Source organism: Camelus ferus, chromosome 20, assembly GCF_009834535.1.
Source record: "Camelus ferus isolate YT-003-E chromosome 20, BCGSAC_Cfer_1.0, whole genome shotgun sequence".
Taxonomy (NCBI): domain Eukaryota; kingdom Metazoa; phylum Chordata; class Mammalia; order Artiodactyla; family Camelidae; genus Camelus; species Camelus ferus.
The window spans coordinates 26149046-26167809 of record NC_045715.1 but is presented as its reverse complement, the minus strand read 5'-3'; the positions used below and the strand labels follow the sequence as shown (position 1 = coordinate 26167809).

At 55.4% G+C, this 18764-nt stretch overlaps 1 protein-coding gene across 1 annotated transcript in view; it reads right to left on the bottom strand.

Moving 5' to 3' along the window:
* GLP1R (glucagon like peptide 1 receptor) overlaps positions 1-15034 on the bottom strand; it is a 31905-nt gene extending 16871 nt beyond the window's left edge. Inside the window, 5 exon segments of the mRNA XM_032462998.1 lie at positions 777-883; positions 1216-1334; positions 6690-6797; positions 7528-7624; positions 14916-15034. Coding sequence (XP_032318889.1) covers positions 777-883; positions 1216-1334; positions 6690-6797; positions 7528-7624; positions 14916-14993 — 509 coding nt within the window. The 5' untranslated portion in view covers positions 14994-15034.
* Positions 15035-18764: the final 3730 nt, after the last annotated feature.

Here is an 18764-nt window from a genome sequence, read left to right as displayed (position 1 = left end):
GCAGCCCCTCAGGGTTCCCTCTGGTGGGTGGGCAGGGAGGGTTACCCAGGGAAGCTTAACCATGTGGTAGGCTTTAGTTTGTGTACACAGGTGATTGTAGAATCAGGCACTGGATTTTCAGATCTCTGAATGCTTCCTAATAAAAGGGGAGAATGTTCATCGAGTGAATACGTTTACTGAGCACTGACTGTGTGCCCAGCCCTGACTGTGCCAGGAGCTATGGGGACCGCAGGAGGAATGTCACCTCTGCTGTTCCTGCTGGCTGGTGTCCTGAGCTCCCTGCCTTTAGAATCCCTCCTGCCCTTAAACCCAGCCCTCCCGGACCACAGTGCAGAGGGAGGGGGGAGAGCCTGGTACTCTGGAAAGAATGGCTCATCTAGGTTAGACTTAGGGAAGAACTTGCCCATGGGGGCTGACAAGCTCCAAAGAGGGCAGATTCTCTAAACCCTTGAGGTCTTGTCTAAAACCAGACTGAATTTCCAATTAAGATACACGTGCGCACTGGAGAGGATGTCCCATATTCCTACCATCCATTGTTAAGGTGTGGGGCATGTGCTGCGTGTGTGTGGGGGTGGTGGTGGTGTTTGCTTTTCCTTTTTTGCAGGATTATACACACACATTTAGACAGTAGAGATTAGACTAAGTACACAGTGCCACAGCCTGTGTTTTCAGTCTCACAGCCTACGGTATGGGCTCCCTGGATATCTCTTAGGAGAGGAACCTGCTGCATTGTTGCCTTGGTTTGCTGCCCCCTCCTCTAAAAGCAGCCCCCTTACCTGAAGCCCAGGAGGATGGCCGAGGCGATGACCAGCGCGGAGAAGGAGAGCGCATAGCCCACTGTGTAGATGACGTAAAGGGACAGAAGATGCTCCTCCGGAGAGCTCTGTGTGCACACAGGGGAGACACTGTCCAGGGGCACCAGGGGCGGCCCACAACCCTCCTCTCCCACATCCTTCTTTCCCATGGGGCAGGGGCAGAGGTGGGGCCCCAGCTCAGCCCCACTGGGGATCCCAGAACTAAGAAAGAGAATAACCTATGGCTATGGTCCTTGGATTTCCAGGGCCCTGTTCTAAGGCCGGAGAGGTGAACACACGCCACCTCTGTCTGGAAAGCATGGTTTGCAAAGCCCCCAGAGGCAGGGTGATGGGCAGATGGCCACAAACCAACTCGCCAGATGCCCAGGTCCCTGCTTTCCCTGAGAACCCCTCAACTCACTCGGTCCCCTCGCTTGGACTCCTCGCACTCGGACAGGTCCCTCCAGGGCCGGCTAGAGTTGTCCTTGTGCAGCCACAGGCCATCAGCGGTGCAGAACCGGTACACATGACCCTGCAGCACTGGGGCAGAGGGACCAGGAGCTGAGCCAAGGCCACCTGCCCCTCATTCCTCTCCACCCAACGGGTCACCCTGCTGCCCTAAAATGGACCCCTCAGAGTTAGCAACACCTGCTCCCCTACACACACACACACACACACACACACACACACACACACACACACTCGGGCCTCCCTCCCCTGCCAGATGCCTGTTTGGCCCAGGGACAGGGTCACAAAGGTGACCTGCCAGGCCCATCCTCAGCCTTTTCTCTTCGCCACCCTGGGATGCAGTTTGATGAATTCCTGCTTTGAGGTGAGAACACTAGCCCATTTCCATAAAGCTCCTGAGAGAGACACAGCCCTGCCCTCAGGGACCCCAGTCTGAGGGAGACAGCCCCACCCTGGCTGGCAGTGGCTGCTCACAAGTTTCCAGGTGGAGAGGCAGCTGTAAGGGCAGGTCTGTGGAAGAAGCTCAGTACATGGGTGCCTGAGGGGAGAATTGCCAGCCCCAGGGCTTACCCCCCAGGGCCGAGGAGGGACGTGCCATCTGAGATGGGCTGTATTTTACAGTTCACAGACTGTCAACTCATCCACTGCTGTTATGTCCCTTTACTTCAGGGACCCGTGACAGCCCTCTGCCCTCAGGGTCAGGCATCGGCAGGGCCTGGCAGTGGGACCCTGGTCCTTCCTGAGCCGGCCCCCGTATCCCAACACAGCCTCCCCGCTAACTCTCTCCTTTCTCCGGCTCCCTGTCACAAACCCTGACCCAGGTCCCGCTTTGGGAGATAGAAGTTATCTGGTAATACCATGGGATAAATCAGCTTGCAGCATCACTGCTTCTAGAAGAAACTGCATTTGAAGAGACTTCTCCAGGAAGAGAAACAAAAACCTGAAAATCTAATGGCGGGACTTCCGGCAGTGGGAGGAGCAGTGTCCCAACAGCCCCCGATGTGTTTACGAACATGATCAGGAAAAGAAAAGGCAGAGAAGGGGAGGCACAAGGTCTGATTTTAGCAACCCGAAGGGCCCCCGAATGCCTCTCATCTGCTGCATTGGTGCCTGGAATTCTTCACCGGGGGCTGGGTCCTCTGAAAGGAGGCCAAGACCAGTTTTCAGAGATAGATGACCCCAGAGCAGTAATGGGGACCTGGGCTGACTCCATGGGGAGTGAGACAGATGTCAGAACCTTCTCTGGCAGCCTGTTTGGATGTGAGGAAGTGGAAGACAAGAGGAGGCAGAGGGGCCAGGGGAGGGGAGAGGACACACAGATGGGGCCCAAACCTTCAAAGTGCCATTTCTCCAGGACTCAGCCCGCAGAGCATGACCTTAATAATAGCCACCTGCCACAGCTGGCTCAGGGCCTGGCAAAGAGGAAGCACTCAAACTGCTGATTCCCTTCCCACATGCCCCTTACATACCCTCTTTGTAAGCTGCAGACCCACAGAATTGGGTTTTGAACACCTGTTGTATGCCTGACATCACAACCATCTTACAAGGTAGGCACGGTTAATCCCATTCTACAGATGAAGAAACTGAGCCTCTGAGAGGCCAAGTGACTTGCCCAAGATCATCTAGCCAGGAAGTGGCAGAATCAGGATTCAATCCCCCAGCTCTCTGCCTCCAGAGGTCAAAAGTTAGCAGCTAAACTCCCTGCTAACAGTCATCAATGACGAAGTGCCATTTCTCTGCCCTTCCTCTAGGCTTGGATTTGCCAACAACCAGTGTCCTCCTAGCAGTTCCTCTTGCCAGTGTGGACCCCAGCAGTGCATGCCAGTCTCAGGCTCTCCGTTCAGGGCCAGCTGTGAGGCCAGGGAGGCAGTGTGTGCACAGATGTGTGTGTTACTGGCACAGTGTCAAGGGATCATTGTGTCCCTGAGCTCAGTGAGCCTATGTGAGTGTGTCTGTCAATTACCCTTCATTAGCAGCAAATAGTAAAAGTCAAGGCTGGTTCCTGACCGGGCCTGTGGTCCCCAGATGCCCATCTTGGCTGGACGTGGGGTGGGCCTGGGCACAGCCCAGCTCATCAGCCCAGCTTTATCTGGCCCAGGAGCTGCTTAGTAAATCACAGCCAGGGGCTTGGCTCCGGTCTTGTCAACACCAGGAGGCAGCAGGCCACATGCCAGGAGGCCCAGGGATATTTCATTAAGTCAGACCCTGGTGCTGGAAATAAAACCCCCAATTAAACACTTCCCCTCCCGGAAACTGCAGCGGCGTCTGTAATCAAGCTAACAGCCGCCCTTCCACGTGGATGCGGGCACTCAGAGCTGTGGAGAGCCGCTCATGAATCCATTAACTCCTGCACCTGGCAACAGCAAAGGCCGGCAAGGACTCCTGGGCCCCCATCTCCCAGACCAGGAAGCTGAGATTTGGAGAGGGTGGTCCCAGGCCCTCCCCAGAGTGCTGGAATGAGGGTCAAAGGCAGGGCTCCAACTGAAGGCATCAGCTGGGGGTGGGAGTGAGGGGTAGTGCATCACGTCACAAACCAGAAGGAGCTCAGGTTCTGAACTACAGACTTGAGTTCAAATCCTGGCTCTGCCCTCAACCAGCTATGGGACCTCCCCAGGTCTCAGTTTTCTCATCTGTAAAATGAGAACCATGATAACTTCCTAGGTCTGTGGTGTGAGGATTAGGAGATAAGACAGGTGTTAGGTCTTCAAAACAGGATCACGATGGAAGCCCTGCGGCTGCCCAACCCCGATTCCTCAAAAGGGCACCCCGTCACTGGGGTGGGGCTGGAGCTTAGGACCCCACCTCAGCTGGAACTCCTACGGGGCCACCCCGGCCTCCTGTGAAAGCTTCCAGGCTCAACAGTACTCAAAGGAGGCACCTGTCTGAGTTTCTAAGAATTGTGAGTTATAGGCTATTTTAAAAACATTTTATGGATCTCCTAAAATTAGAACCAAGCTAACAAACAAGTTGGGATCAGGAGGAGGTGCAGCTAATGAGACTGGAATGATTTGTAATAAACAGATCAGTTGTTTGTGGGTAAACAAGGCTGTTGGAGGGCCCGCAGGCAGCAGCAAGCTCTCTGAAGTCACTTCAGCCTTCTGGTTTACACAGAAAATCTTGTGGATGAGAGGCATCTCCTTGGAACACCTTCCTTCCTTGACTCATCAGCTTTCACCATCTCCGTGCAATCCCCAAATCTGAATCAGAGGGGTCAGAATTTAAGGACTTGGCCAGTTTCCCTGGGACATTGTACAGCTCTGAGGCCTGAGGCCTAGCCCCATCTCCAAGGTGGTGCCTGGATGTCCTCCCTCCTTGGAGGGCCCTCCTTCCTCCTCTCCATCTGCCTGTTCTCTCAGGCCTGGCTCCCATGTCACCTCCTTTTGGTAGCCTTCCCGATGCCACACCCCATGCAGAAGAGGGGGCTCTGACCTCCCTTAGCACCCCCTGGGGCCCCGAGCTGACCTCTTCAGCCCCATGGTGAGGGTCACCCCTTCTCCCCAGTGCACACACACTCACACACCCCTAAGGTCTTACTGACAACACTCGCTCCTGACACAATCCAAGCCAGGTGTCTGGTAACTGCTTTGAACTTAATTATTTAATTAATTAGTCCCGCACTCCTCCGCCCTGCTCTGCAAACCCAGGAGGCTGACCCCTGTGGACAGCATCGCTTGGGCTCCCTGCCCTCTGCTGGGTTTGGCCAATGGGAGACACCGGCAGAAGGTAGGAGGGTGGAAGGAGAGAGAGGCCAGGGTATTTCTCTCTTGCTCCCTTCTTGCTTTGATTCTGAGGTTCTGGCAGTGGCTTTGCCCCTCTGTGGCCACAGTCCTGCCCTGCTGGTGACCTCTCTACCACCATGACCTCCGGTGTCATGAGGGCTCCATAACACCGTTCCCGCCCCACTCCGGTCTGGGGATGTTAAAGTTCCCCACTGTTGCAGTCCTTGGTGCTTTACCTACCTCACTGGCCCCTTAACCCCACCCAGCCTCTGTAAGTGGCCCCTCCATCAAAGCCTTTTCAAATTCCCAGCTGAGTGTGTTTTCTGCTGTGACCCTGCCTGAGACCCGTCCCCCTCCTCCTTCTCCCCAACCCTAACTCCCACTGTGTGGTTCTTCCACAGGCTACTCCCTTGATCAGGCCAAGGCAGTTCCAGAACTGCCCCCTCCCCGCTCCCCATGCCCTGAGAGGGGTGAGGGAAGCCGCCGGTGCCAGCCTCAGCCAGGATATGCCAGAAACAGCAGTTATCCTGCAGGAGTCCGGGGTGGTTGTCTCTGCAGGGAGAGGGGAGAGGGAAGCAGAGTCTGTGATCTTGAGTGTCAAAAAAAGGGAGTGAATTAGCTTGGTGAATCCAGGGAGGGGGCGGAGGCGGCGGAGGCTGGCAGGGGGCCTGCGCAGTGGCCGTTATCTTCATGGAGAAAGCAATAAAACCATGTTCACTCATAAACGGGCACCACCAGGACCTATTTCCTGCTCAAATAAAATTAAAGGTGATGGATGGAGCCGCAAGCGGCAGGCAAGCTGGGGGCGGCTTAGTGCTGAGTGATGGGCCCTGTCCTGCACCTGGCTCCCTGGGGTCTAGAGGCCCGGCCCAGGCTGGCCAGGCAACCAGTCCCAAACCTTTGAGGGGCAGGGAAAGTGTGTGTATCGGGAAAGTGGGGGAGGTAAGTCAGGTGGGTGAAAGAAATTAACAGCAACCAATCCTGACACCCCCAATCACCTGGCTTCATCCCATCTCCCACATGGCCAGCAAAGGCAGAGGAACGTCTAGAAATTCACTCAAGCTCACACAGCCACTTAGAACACCAGCAAGCAAAACTATGACTGTAGGACTCAACTTTTTCATCTACGGGGAGAGGGCAGGCAGCTCAGACAGGAGCAAGCTGGGGAGGGCCTGGGGGACAACCCCACCAAGGCTCTGATCACTACTCCCATCTGGGTTCATTGGAGCAGTGAACCCCTGAAGAGTCTGCAGGGGCTCTGTGCCACCACCAGGTAGTGGCACCTACAAACACACATCACACATACACACACACACGTGCGTGCGGGCGCATCAGAGCAATGACACCTCAGGGTAACCCCACCTCCACCCCAAGGCCCCAGGATCTGTTCCTTCCTGACTCCTTTCCTGACTACTAGATGCAGGAGTGCTCACAATTCTCTCTTAAGTCAGACCGCACACTTTCCACACAGACCCCACTTGCCAGCACAGGCCTCAGGCTCAGGTTACACCTAATCCCACCTCCCCGCACCCCACCCTCAAGGACAGACAGACAGACCACCATTAGGAGGCCTAAAGACCCTCTGGGGTGGGGAGGGCTAAGTCTCAGCAGAAAGAAAGTAGCGTGCAGCCCGCCCCAACTCCACCCCAGCTCTCTGGTCTCCTAGACACAGGGGAGGGGAGGTTCATATGCGGAAAAGGGAACTCACCGCTGCTGGCCCAGGGCAGGTACCAGGGGCAGCTGACATTCACGAAGGAGCCCGGTGGCCCATCTGGCCAGCAGGCATAGTCGTCAAAGGTCCGGTTGCAGAACAGTCCTGTTGTGGGGCGATGGTGTCTGAGTCCCAGCCTGGCTGGGGTGCTTTCCCCTACTTTGCCCATTCCCCACCTGGGAGGCTGGTGAGCAGACCTGGGCCAGGCCAGCCTCAGCAGAGGCTTCCTACCTGCCCAGCTACGCAAGGGGACTGGGTCACTTAGCAGCAGTGGAACTTTGAGCAAAGTACTTAAGGTCTCTGTTTCCTTACCTGTAAAATGGGGGTGATCTCTGAACCACAGCGCTTTGTAGGGACAAATGGTATGTGCAGTGTAGATTTCCGAGCATAGGAGGTGCTCAGTAAACCATCCGCATGGGCCAGGTCTTAAATTACAGACCACAGATGAGGGGGATGGTAGCTCACCAGGCCAAGAGAACCTTCATCAGGTCACTGGTGACCGCAGGTCAGAACTGGACCCCAGGCCTAGCTGGCTCCATCCTCTCCTCTTTAAACCACCCCACAAACTCCCCCAAACATATATTCCTATACCTAGGAATAAGTGGGTTAGGCCTCCCACCCCTGCACAGGCCAGGAAGTGCAGAGGAGGATCCAGAATGGCAGGCCAGGGCCCGGCTCCTGCCGGCTCCAGCCAAGGGCGAGGGGGAATATGGCAGCAACCAGACGACACCCCAAGGCACAGAGCAGATGTGGCATCCTAGGGAGGCAAAGGCTGCCCAGCCAGGCTTGGGGGCCTCCCGGGAACAGGCTGGGCAAGGGCCCCACCTGGACTCACCTGTGGCTGGGAGCGGAGCCTCACTCAGGAAGCGCTGGCACTGGCGCCGGTATTCTCGCCATTTCTGCACTGTCTCTGAGAGGGACACAGTGGCACCCTGGGGAGAAGAAAGAAATGGGGGCCCCTTGGGTCCAGCCAACGTCCCTTTTACCTCCTATCCCCACGCACACTTGGTTTCTTGATCTCCAGGGGACCTCTGGGCCCCAAACTCCACCAGGCACTGGCCATCTCTGAAAGGGGGTGACAACCTGAACAGGGGCTCCAGGTGGGTGTTTTCCATCTCCATCCTGAAGGGCACCAGTGCATAGCTTGATGTGTAGTAAGTGGCAGTGAGTGACTACGGAAAGGATGCTATGGGGGTGAGTGGGTGGAGGGGGAGGGAGAGTGTGTGTCTCACTCAGTGTCCCATCTGCCCTCACCCACGAGAGAGAGCTCCTGAGGGCCCTGGGTTCGTGACTGCCATGGGCTCCTTTCCAGCGCCCAGTCAGCCTGCCTGTGAAGTTCTCACACTTTCATCCACCATTCTAGAAGGGGACATGTAGGCCCAGAGTGGGAGAGAGGCTCAGGCAAGGTCACACAGGGCCCCAGGAGCAGAGCTAAGGCTGGGACCCAGAGTGCCCCAGATAGGTGACTTGGTGGAGTACTGGAGGGTGCAGGCCGCAGTGGGATTCAGTGCTGCAGAGCCTGGTAACGCTTCCCTCCAGCTTCCATCCTACAGAATGCAATCACGTTATCTGGGAGGCAAACACGACCTCCGTCGGTCTCCCCCTCACATAACAACACAGATCAAATATTCACTCCAGCTTCTATCAACGAGAAGTTCTAAGGACATGGGGTGAAGGGGTCAGAAAAATCCCAGAACATGGAGATCATTTTCCTGCAATGGGAGGGGTCCCGCTATCTCTGAGTAGGGGGATATGAACCTCAATGTTCAGATAATGTAACAGAATAGGCTTTTTAGCAGAGACCCAAACAGACCCACCCAAATGAGAATTCTCCATTTCCACACATTTTAGTGCACTTCCTTTACATATGTCTTGGGACTGTGTTTCTTTTTCATTTGTATTTTTTCCTGAACAGGCTTAAGATTATAAATATTCCTCATTTAGAGGCTGCAGATACTAAAATGACCAGGCAGCCCCTTGTATAAAATTTAAGACTTATTCATAATTTAAAACAAAATTTCACTTTTTGAAATTACAATAATATACACGTGTGCTGAAATCAAAGTAGCTTCTTTTTGGAAGCCTGCATCCTTGACGGGTGGTGCCCTAAGCACACACTGGATCTGGTTTCTGGATAATCCTGCCCGGATTTGAGCTGAGTGGTGGCTATGAGATACTTCTCATAAAGACACAGGTTGTCATATGCCCATCCCTGGCCGCACAGGAAGCCCCAGCCACATTCTTGGAGTAAGTGTGCAGAGGCCAAGGCAGGAATGCCCGAAGGACAGTGGTCTTCTGAGGGCAAAGGTCAACTGTATTTGTTTTTAAACAAATGAACAAACAAACAAGGAATCAAACAAGCAGCGAAGGCAGGGTCCTGATTTTTGCTACAGCTGAGGGGCTGCAACAGTTTTCATTAGGGCCAGTCCTGGTGGATCACCTCCCCGCCACCACCACACCCCCTTCCCTCCTCCTCCTGTCCCTGAATGCAGCAGCTGCTGGTGGTCAGAGCAGAAGGACTGGGGAGAAACCCTCCCTGATCTCTCTTTCTAGGAAGAAAGTAGGCTGGAAGCAAGGTCACTGCTGGGAATTGGGGCAGAAGGTGTGTCTGGGGCAAGGGAGTAAGGACAAGGAAGCATGGAAACTAGAAGTCTCGATGGGATTGGGGATGGGGGTGGGGGAGTGGGGCTCAAGGCTAAGGACAGCACCGTGAAGGCCAATCTGGCCGCCAACACCCCAGGGAGCTTCCAGATACAGGCAGCCCTGACACCTGCTCTGAGCAGAGCTTCCAACATGAAACTATATGCAGACTGGGGCTCCCCGAGGGCAGGGCTGCGTCTCCCTCAGAAAGAGAGCTTCCTGACACATGGGTCCTCTGTCTTCTTCCTGTACCAGCACAAGTTCTCTAAACACTGCTCACCACACCCCCTCTCCAGACACACATAACACCAACTACCAGGACCTCTGGCCTCTCCCCACTTGGTGTTTATGGAAGTTAATTGTGCCAGGCTCTGGGTGGTGGGGAGGGATGGGGGAACACAGGGAACATAAAGATGAATGGCAGAGCCCTGGCCTAAGACAGCACCATGTCCTCAGGTGGGGTGGGGTCAAATGCTCTGCAGGACACAGCAGAGAAGGCAGGGGATGAAAGTGCTCAGGGAGTGGTTGGGACAGGGCTCAGCGCAGACTCGGGAGCCCCAGGGGACTCCAAGGACTGTGAGCTGGGGGTTAAACAGGGGTGTGTCGGGGAGAGACTGAGCTAGCAAGGGCAGAGGGTGGGCATTTCATCAGGGCAGGGCCAGCAGGAACAGAGATGCAGAGACAGGGACATCAGTGCTCCGGCAAGCAGAGGAAAGCCTTGCACTGAGGTTCAGGAGGATTTTCTGGGCCAGAGAGAGAGCAGTGAACAAATGCGAGGCTCTGGTCTGGGTCAAGGCTGGGGCCACCTGGTACAGCAGGGCTCAGGAGCTCAGGAGAACACAGTTACACAGAGAAGGGTGAATAGCTCTGGCTTTGGGCTCAGAGCCAGACCTGATCCTGGCTCTCCCATAAATTAAGTTTGTGACCTTGTGCAAGAGTTTCAACTTCTAGCCCCAGCTTACCCCTGTGCAAATTGGGGATAATAATAGTCCCCATCTGCCCCGGATTGTTGTGAGCATTAAGTGAGCTGATGCTTAGAATGGCTCCTGGTACATGGAAAACTCGCAGTCAACAGCAGCCGTCCCATGTATGGCGAAAGGGCAGAGTGGAATGGGCAGCTGGGTTTCCCGGGAGTCAGGGTCCCATCCCTCCCTCATTTCAGGATCAACAAACTCCTAACAGGAGGAAATGAGCATACTTTCACGCCAAGGACTGATCGATCATTTTGCTTAATTTGAAACATCTTCCAGCAGCAAACATAGCCGGTAGCAAAGCCCAGTGAGGATGCCCAGGCCTCCAGGCCCACAGGCAGGAAACTGAGGCGGGCACAGCCTCCCACCACCCCACTTCCCCCGTCCCATTTTATCCTCCTATGATGTGAGTCCCTGTCCAGGCCTGGTGAGGAGGCGCTGGGGGTGCTGCATGGAGGAGAGGATGCGGTGGTGGATGCCCCTGCCCTTCAGAGGCAGCAGAGCTGGCCTGGAAAACAGCAGCAGTTGGGGGCTGTGGGGCCAGGGTGAGGGCAGGCTGGCAGTTTTTAGAATCAGGATTTGCCAGGCTTCATGGGGTCTCTCTGATGGGGGCATGGGAAGGCAAATGGGATGATGCTCAGAGGGGAGGTTACAGTAAGGAAGGGGCATCTCTCAGATTCAGGAGTTTGGGGAGGAAGCAGGAGATGAGAAAGAGGACCCCAGGAAGGAGTGGTGTGCAGGATAGAGCACGGGACAGAGTCACGAGTTCTCGGTTTAAATTCCAGCTCTGTCTGTTAATGTGGGACGGATGGGCCACACATTAGTCTTTTGGGGCCTCAGGTTCCTCATCTGTGAAATGGGCATATCATTCTTCTCAAAGACTTTCTGTACAGACCAACAAGATAAAGTAAGTGAAAGCCTTTAGGAAATATCCACCCCAGTACAAGTGGGTGGTGTTTGGAGGAAGAAGAGTAGGAAGACAAGGATGTGGAAAGAGTGGTCACTGTCGAGGGGAAGGGCTTCCCAACACCCTGGGAAGGCACTCCTCCGAATGCTGGCTGCTACCCTGAAAAATCCCTCCAGTTTCATTTCTCAGTGTGAAGAAGAAATCAGATTCTTTCCTTTTTGGGGAACCTTTTTGATTGAGGGGAAGGAGGAATAAGAGGCCACCGAGGTGGGAAAAATGGGAGAGGGCCTCCCCAAAAGAGAAAGAGGGCTCCAATGACACCTCTGAGGCCTCCCGACTGATGCAGCCCTGCACCTTCTCCAGATCCCAGCCTCCTTCCTCTCTGCCTGCCTCCCAGAGCCCAACCATCCCTGATGGCCTCGGGGACCTGGAGGGGTGGCTCTTGGCCTCATTTTTTTTTTCTCAAAGTCTCCCTGAGCCGAAGGGCAGGGAAAGAAAACCACACACACATTCTCACATGCACCAGACCCCTCGCATGTTTACACTGTCACGCACATGTTTACACACTGAGACATGATACAGAGTCTCTAACACGAACACACAGACTGTCAGGCACACGCTGGCATGCGGAGACACTGCTCCCCAACACACACACACCTTGACTGATATACATTCAGTCACACTGTTACACACAGTCACCACTTCTGTCACAAGCATTCGCTCATCCACACACACACACACACACACACACACACTGGCAGACACCCATTCACACACTAAGATGTCTCTCTCTCTCTCACACACACACACACACATCTTCCAATAGACAGTATCACACTTGGGGTCACAAACACGTAGACACATACTGTCAGGCACACAAGGACATGCTGAGACATTTCACACACCAGCAGACTGTCACACACAGGGTCACGTACAAATACAGAGCCCACACCGCTCTCCCGGGGCCATCTCTCTCTCTGTGTCTCTCTCTCGCTATGTATCTTTGTATCTCTATATCTCTGTATCTCTCTATCGCACGTGCACACGTACACACACAAAGGAATCTGCCCAGGGGCAGGCTGCAGCTAAGGAAGGGCCTGTTTTTCCTCAGAGCAATGCACCCGAGGGCAGGATGTGGTTTCTTGGTTGCTCCTGCCCCAGCCCCTACTGGAGTCCATGCCTGGGAGGGAGCCCAGCTCAGAACAAAGTCCATGCTGACCACCGCACACTCTGGACGCCATCCACCCGTCACTAGGGCGCAGAGGCACGGGGCCTCCAACAGCCCCCCTCCAAGCCCTGTTCTGCTGCCCAGGAAAAGTCTTCCAGATTCCCGAAGACAAATGGGTCAGTTCCTCTGAGTGACTAAAGCTGCCATTTCAGGGTGCCAGTGTCTCAATCCTCTCTATAACCCAATGAGGAGAGCTTGTGACCCCTATTCAAGATGAGGAAAAAGGTCCAGGATGGTCAAGTGTCCACCCAAGATCACCAGGTAACTTCAGAGCTGATATTTGAACCCCGTTTTGTCTGGTTCTAATTTTGGATGTCAAGGCTTGCCTGGCTCCTCCTCCAGTAGACCAGCTACCTCACAAGGGTCTTAATGGGGGGGGGGGTCCTTCCCAGAGACAATAAAGGAGTGGCCTAGGTCCCCTTCTTCAGAGGTCAGTTCAGTTACCCCACCCCCACTGCCTGCACCCCCAGCCCCGCCAGCCCAACAGCGGGCGGCTCACCCCTCATCCTCCCTTCAGCCCCACCTGGGTGGGCAGGTATTAGGCACCAGCCCAGCCCGGCACCCCTTTCTCCCCTCTGTGCTGCAACCACTGGGTCACCTTACACAGAAAACCTTCCCTTTCTGAGATTTGCCCTCCCGTCAGTGACACGGAGTGAGTAAACCTAGTCTTGCTGATCTCATGAACAGAAAATAAAACACTACATTCACCATTGTTTAGAGTCTTATACTCGGGCATGAGGTTGTGTCGCAATCACTGCAGTCTGACCTCAACACCCATCACTCAGATCTCCATGCGCCAGGGATGCTCAGGCCCCCCGATGGGGCACTGCCCAAAGTTCCCCATCTCTGCTCAGAGGCTGGCTCATCCTGCCCATCTCTGCCACCCCAGGACTGTTACAGCCCCAGGATATTCGACTTTTGCCCTCGGCCCAGGGCTGAGGAATGATGGGTCAGAAGAAAGGGCAGGTTCAAGGAGCCAGACTCCTCTGGGCAAAGGAACTTTGGAGAGAAGACAGGCAGCCTCCAGAACCTCTCCTCTTCCCTTAATCCAAACCAGGTCTGCAAACTCGGCCTGGAGCAGGATGGAACCAGGCAGCAGAGCCCTCCACCCTCACCCTGTCCCAGCCAGAGGAAGAGGTAAAGATGAGAGAGAAGCAGGTACTGGGTCTGCAGCCCTGGCTCCCCAAAGATCCCAAGTACACCAGGGAAGCCAAGGCCTGGCTGAGGGGGTGGGGGAAAGTGCCGGGGAGGGAGGTGTCTCCTAAAGCAGAGGCAGCAGTTGGGCTGGAGGACAGGGAGAGGGAGGGAAGGAGTCCAGGGGGAAAAATACGTGGGCTGAAGAAGGGCTGGCACTTTAGCCAGGAGGCACATCTGTCCACTTCAGGGTTCTCAGGCAGGTGTGGAGTCGGCCCTCACCAGAGACCCCTCCTCCTGCCTCCCACCTATGCTGGGACAAATTTCAAGCCCACTTCCCAAAGCTCTTGGTTCTTCATGTCTGGGGGTAAGAGTAGGAGGTCACGGGAAGAGACAGATCCCTGGCACAGACAGGCCACCCAAGCCTGTGCCTCCTCGTTACTCAGGCAACTCACAGCATTTTTGGACAACCCTCCTCTCCCAAAGCAGGCTGACCAAAGCCCCCAGCCAAGGAACCTGGAGGCAAGGAAGGCAGAGAGGGGGTGGAAGGGGTCCACCTGTGCTCAGCTCTCCAAGGGTATCTGGGAGACCAAGGTGTCTCCGCATGTCCCAGTATGAGCTCTGGTGTATGTTGACAACCAAGGGGGTCAAAATGGGGGCGTCAGGTGATTGTGTGAGGGGGCCCTGCCTGCTTCCAGAGGAGCAAGGTGCCTTCTACGTGTTTGCTGCAGGGGCGGGGGGGCGGGGCACTCAAGTTCCATCTGGGAGGTCAGGAGGAAGGACAAGCTGCCACTGCAGGGTCCCTGGGGCGATGAGTCAAAGGCTGTGGTGGGGGGCTGGTGAGGGGGTGAATGGAGCTGGGTGTCCACACCCTGGCCTCTCTGCCTTCCCTGAGGGTCTCTGACAGGTAGCGGGGCGGGTGAGGGGCAGGAACGGAGGGGAGGGGTCCGGGTTATGGTGGGAGAGGGGAGTCGGGGTGCTCGGGCTGTAGCCGGGCCGCCAGCACGGTCTGGGGGAGATGGAGTTGGGAAAGTGCTCTGGGGAGATGCGGCGCAGAAGTCAGCGCAGGGCGGCCGCGGGGCAGCTGGTGGCCGGGCGGAGGGGCCGGGGCGGCCAGGAAAGAGGCGCCTCGCCAGGGCTGGGGGAGTCGTCAGCTGTCCAAGCCGCAACCTCGGCCACCCAGCCCAGGGCGCCCAACTCTCCAGGCCCTACTCCCCCGAGGCTTGGGTTCCCGCCGCCCGCGGTCGCGGAGTTTCGCTCAAGTCGTGGCTGCCGCTGCCCCGACTCCGCGCCCGCAGCCCGCACGGCCGCCTCCCGGGTCCCCGGGTCCCCGCGGGTCTCACCTGGGGGCGGGGGCCGGCCCTGCCCACCGCCCCGAGCAGCAGCAGCGCCAGGCGGAGCGGCCAGGGGGCGCCGGCCATGGCGGGGTGCTCAGGACTGGGCCATCGCTGCCACCTGCGGCGCGGCGCGGTCACTGAGCCCGGGCGGCGCGGGCGCCGGGGGAGGAGCCGGCGCGGGGCCGCCCCGCCCGCAGGAGGGGCCGGGCGGGTCCCTGGCTTTCCGTCCCCGCCGGCCGAGGCCCCTAGGCCAGCCCGTCCGGGGCCGGGCAGGAGGTCCCGGACACTGCGCTCCCGGCGGGCGCCGCTCGGGCTCGGGAAGCTCAGGAGTCGGGCCGCCGGCTTCCAGAGCCGCCCCGACCCCGCACTCGGACCTCCTCCCGGGTTCCCCGGTAAGGGAAGCCAAACCATCCCCAGCTGTCCAGGGTACCCCAAAGGAAACTGAGGCCAGAGGGGCGCACGGGACTTGGCCAAGGTCACACCGCCCGTCAGACCCCTTCTGGAAAGTGTAAATCCAAGAGCTGCGAGTGACTAGTCAGAAAGACATACCGGCGGGGTTACCCTGTCCCCAAGTCCTCTCCTCTTTCCCAGGCTCTGTCCTGAACGCAGTCCTGGGACAGCCAAGGTTGAGGGGCAACGACAAATGGGTCAATGGAGCCCTACCGGCGGGTGCGGGTGTGTGTGTGTGTGTTTGTGTGTGTGTGTGTCTAGAGGTTCCCCCCACTCTCGCAGCCCCCATGGCCCCGGCTCTGAATCTCTGGGCTCTTATAACCTCTGCATCTGTGTGCCCAAGGCTGTCCTATGTGCCTGCTGCATCTTTTGTCTCTCCGCTTCGTGGGGACGCTGTATTTTACTTGCCTTCCTATCCACCCCCACCCCAACACAGTGCAGACCAGGGAGCAGGTATGGTTGGGACACAGATTCACCCTCAACCAGGCTGTGGGAAACAGTGCTAAGAAGGTACTGATTTTGTGTTCCCTAAAGGATTGAGGAGTCCCAATAGGAAAAGGGAATTACCACTACCCCCCCGTCCCCCCCCCCCAAAAAAAAAACGAAGTTTGATGTCACTGTTGGGAAGGAGGATGGCAGCAGTACTCAGGCCTGGATCTACCATGGGGCATGTCTGAACCATTCCAAAGGGAAAGGGAGTCTGTTGGAGCAGCTGCTCCTCAGGGAGAGAACAGAACTTTTCAGAACCCAGAGAGAGGTGGGATGTCTACAGGGAGGGGAGAGGGGGAGGTGGGACGAGGCCTCTAGTGGGAGGAACCAGGGGCTCCCACTCAGCAAGAGAGATCTTCCTCTCCAGCAGCTCTACCTCCACTACCTAAGAGTCATTTATTCCCTCCTCTAACCAGAAGCCAGCCTACCAGTCACCTTATGTGCCACTTAGGATTAGCTTGTTCAGCTGCGAGTGACAGAAAATCCCTAATAACAGTGGCATAACCAAGGGCTCTGTCATGTAAAGCAAGGCTGGAGGTTCATCCCAGGGCTAGAGCAGAGGCTCCCTGACCATCAGGGGGCTCTGGCTCTTCCAGCTTCCACCATTCTCATAGTTCAAGGATTCTACCTAATGATCCAAGGTAGCTGTTCCTGCTATGGCCATGATTTTCAAATTCCAGCCAGCAGGAAGGAGGAAAGGCAAGATGAGTGCACCTCCACCCAATGGAGGCATCCTGAGAGAGGCACTTTTCAGTTCCACATCCAATGGTCAGCACTCAGACACATAGGTACACTTAGCTTTGAAGGAGGTTGGGGAGAGTATACTTTATTCCAAACAGTCACTGGCAAGGTTAAATATTAGGGCTTTTATTACTCTGGCAGAAGGCAAGCTATGATAGATGATAGATGATAGATAGATAGATAGATAGATAGATAGATAGATAGATAGATGTATGTATGTATGTATGTATGTCAGGCAAACACCTTGCAGGCTCTGCTACATCAGGGTTGAGGGTTGGAAAGAGGAAAATAAGAGGCTAGAGAAAGTATCCAGACAGAACTGATCCTTTACCATGAACTTATCAACCTCCAAATTACATTTACTCTATAAAAAAAATCTATAAAAAATTGAACACTTGCCGTGAGCCACACACTGAACTAGGTCCTGGGGATAAAGTGATGATGCAGTCTCTGTCATCAGAGGGTTTACATTCTAATGCAGGAAGGAGACATTAAACAAGTAATTATTGGAGCCATTCGTATTACAATTACAGTTGTGATCAGCACTCTTGGGATAAGCAGATGCTGTTGAGGTCCTGCCTCAGTACTTGAAAGACCACTTTCTCTCTGTTGGAGGCAGGGGCAGGAGGATGGCCTTCTCTGTCTGGGGGGAGATTTTTGTGTTCAGTTAGTGCAGGGTGGGTACCTTTTGCATGGATGGGTGGGAGTGGATGGATAAATACCCTAGCTTCTCACCCCTTGGGTGGGACAACTCAGAGGCATGTATCACAGTCTCCCAGAGGTCCCAGTGTGGTGGAGCCCCAGTTTTCCAGAGCAGTAACCTGCTCACTAATGCACCCACTTCCCTGGCCTGTCTCACTTTCCAACAGCAGGGGACTAGTGCCTCCCCGGGGGCACCTCCCAAATAAAACAAACTACTCGTGCTTAAACCCTTGCTGGGAGAGCACAGCTGAAGACAGTAGACAGATGAGGGTACCCAGGGATGGGGCCAGACCCTGAGCCCAGAGGCATTTGGGTGGCAGACTACTTACCTCCCCTTTGAACACGGGGTCCAAAACCTCTGGGTTTGCTCTGATTCTACATCTCATCTCAGCATGTACCATCGTGGATTCTGTCTCCTCATCAGGTGTTCAGCTTTGGCAGATGCCTCCCCCATCCCCCAAGTACTGTCTCTGGGTGTGATGGATGACATTGGGTGCTGTGCTCTGGTGCTTCCATGCATGTGCCCTGCAGCTGCTGGAAGGTTGTGTATTAGACGAGGGGAGGATTTGTCTCCTCATCTTGTGAGGTACGTTAAGTTTCAGAGTAGGTCCAAAGTCCGATTCCCTTTTTTTTTTTTAAACAACTTCTCTCCCTCCTGCCTTATCCAGTCCCCTAGAGAATTAGCTTTCTCAAACCCTTATCTGACCTCATCCCTGAGCCCATCCATTGGGTTTCCCATCACCCAGGACCAAGTCCTCCAAACTTGTTAGCATCTAAGAAAGCTGTTTGGACTGCCTTCAGCTTACCTCTCAACAGGACCTCTTGCAAGTGCTTCCTTCCACCTCTTTGCTTTTGCACAAGCAGTCCCCTCAGTCTGAAGTGTCCTCACCCACCTCACCTGCCTGAGCTCCTACTCATGCTGCAGGACCCAGCTCAGGCAGCCTCGTCTTAGAAAACTCCCTGCATCACCCCGGCCCCTCAACATCCCTTCAAGGCAGCATAGATCCTCTTATCAGCAGTAAGAGCCTTGGAAGTCCCCCCTAAACACGGCTGTCCTCTAGGATTCCCCAATTTCTGCCCACCCTTTGAGCTTCAGTGAAGAAGTCACCCCACCTGGAAACTTTCTATGATTGCCACCCCCACCCCAGTTCCGCAGTCCCTCGGTCACTTGTGCCATCTGGGCACTTGGGAACCCTCTTGAAAGTTGCTGGTTAATTTCTCGGTTTCCCCATGGACTCTGAGCCCCTTGAGGACAGGGGTCTCGTTCCACTCATCTCTATACCCACAGCACCCTGTGTAGTGCTTGGCTCACACTAGGTGCTCAGTGACTCTGGCTTAAAATAACAAATGAAATGTATTGTAGCACTCACCATGTTCTGTCACTGTCTTTATGACTTTCCCTCATTAGACTGTGAGCTAGCTCCCTGAGGGAAGGGAAGTTTCCTCATTCATCTCTGGACAAGCAGTGGCAGC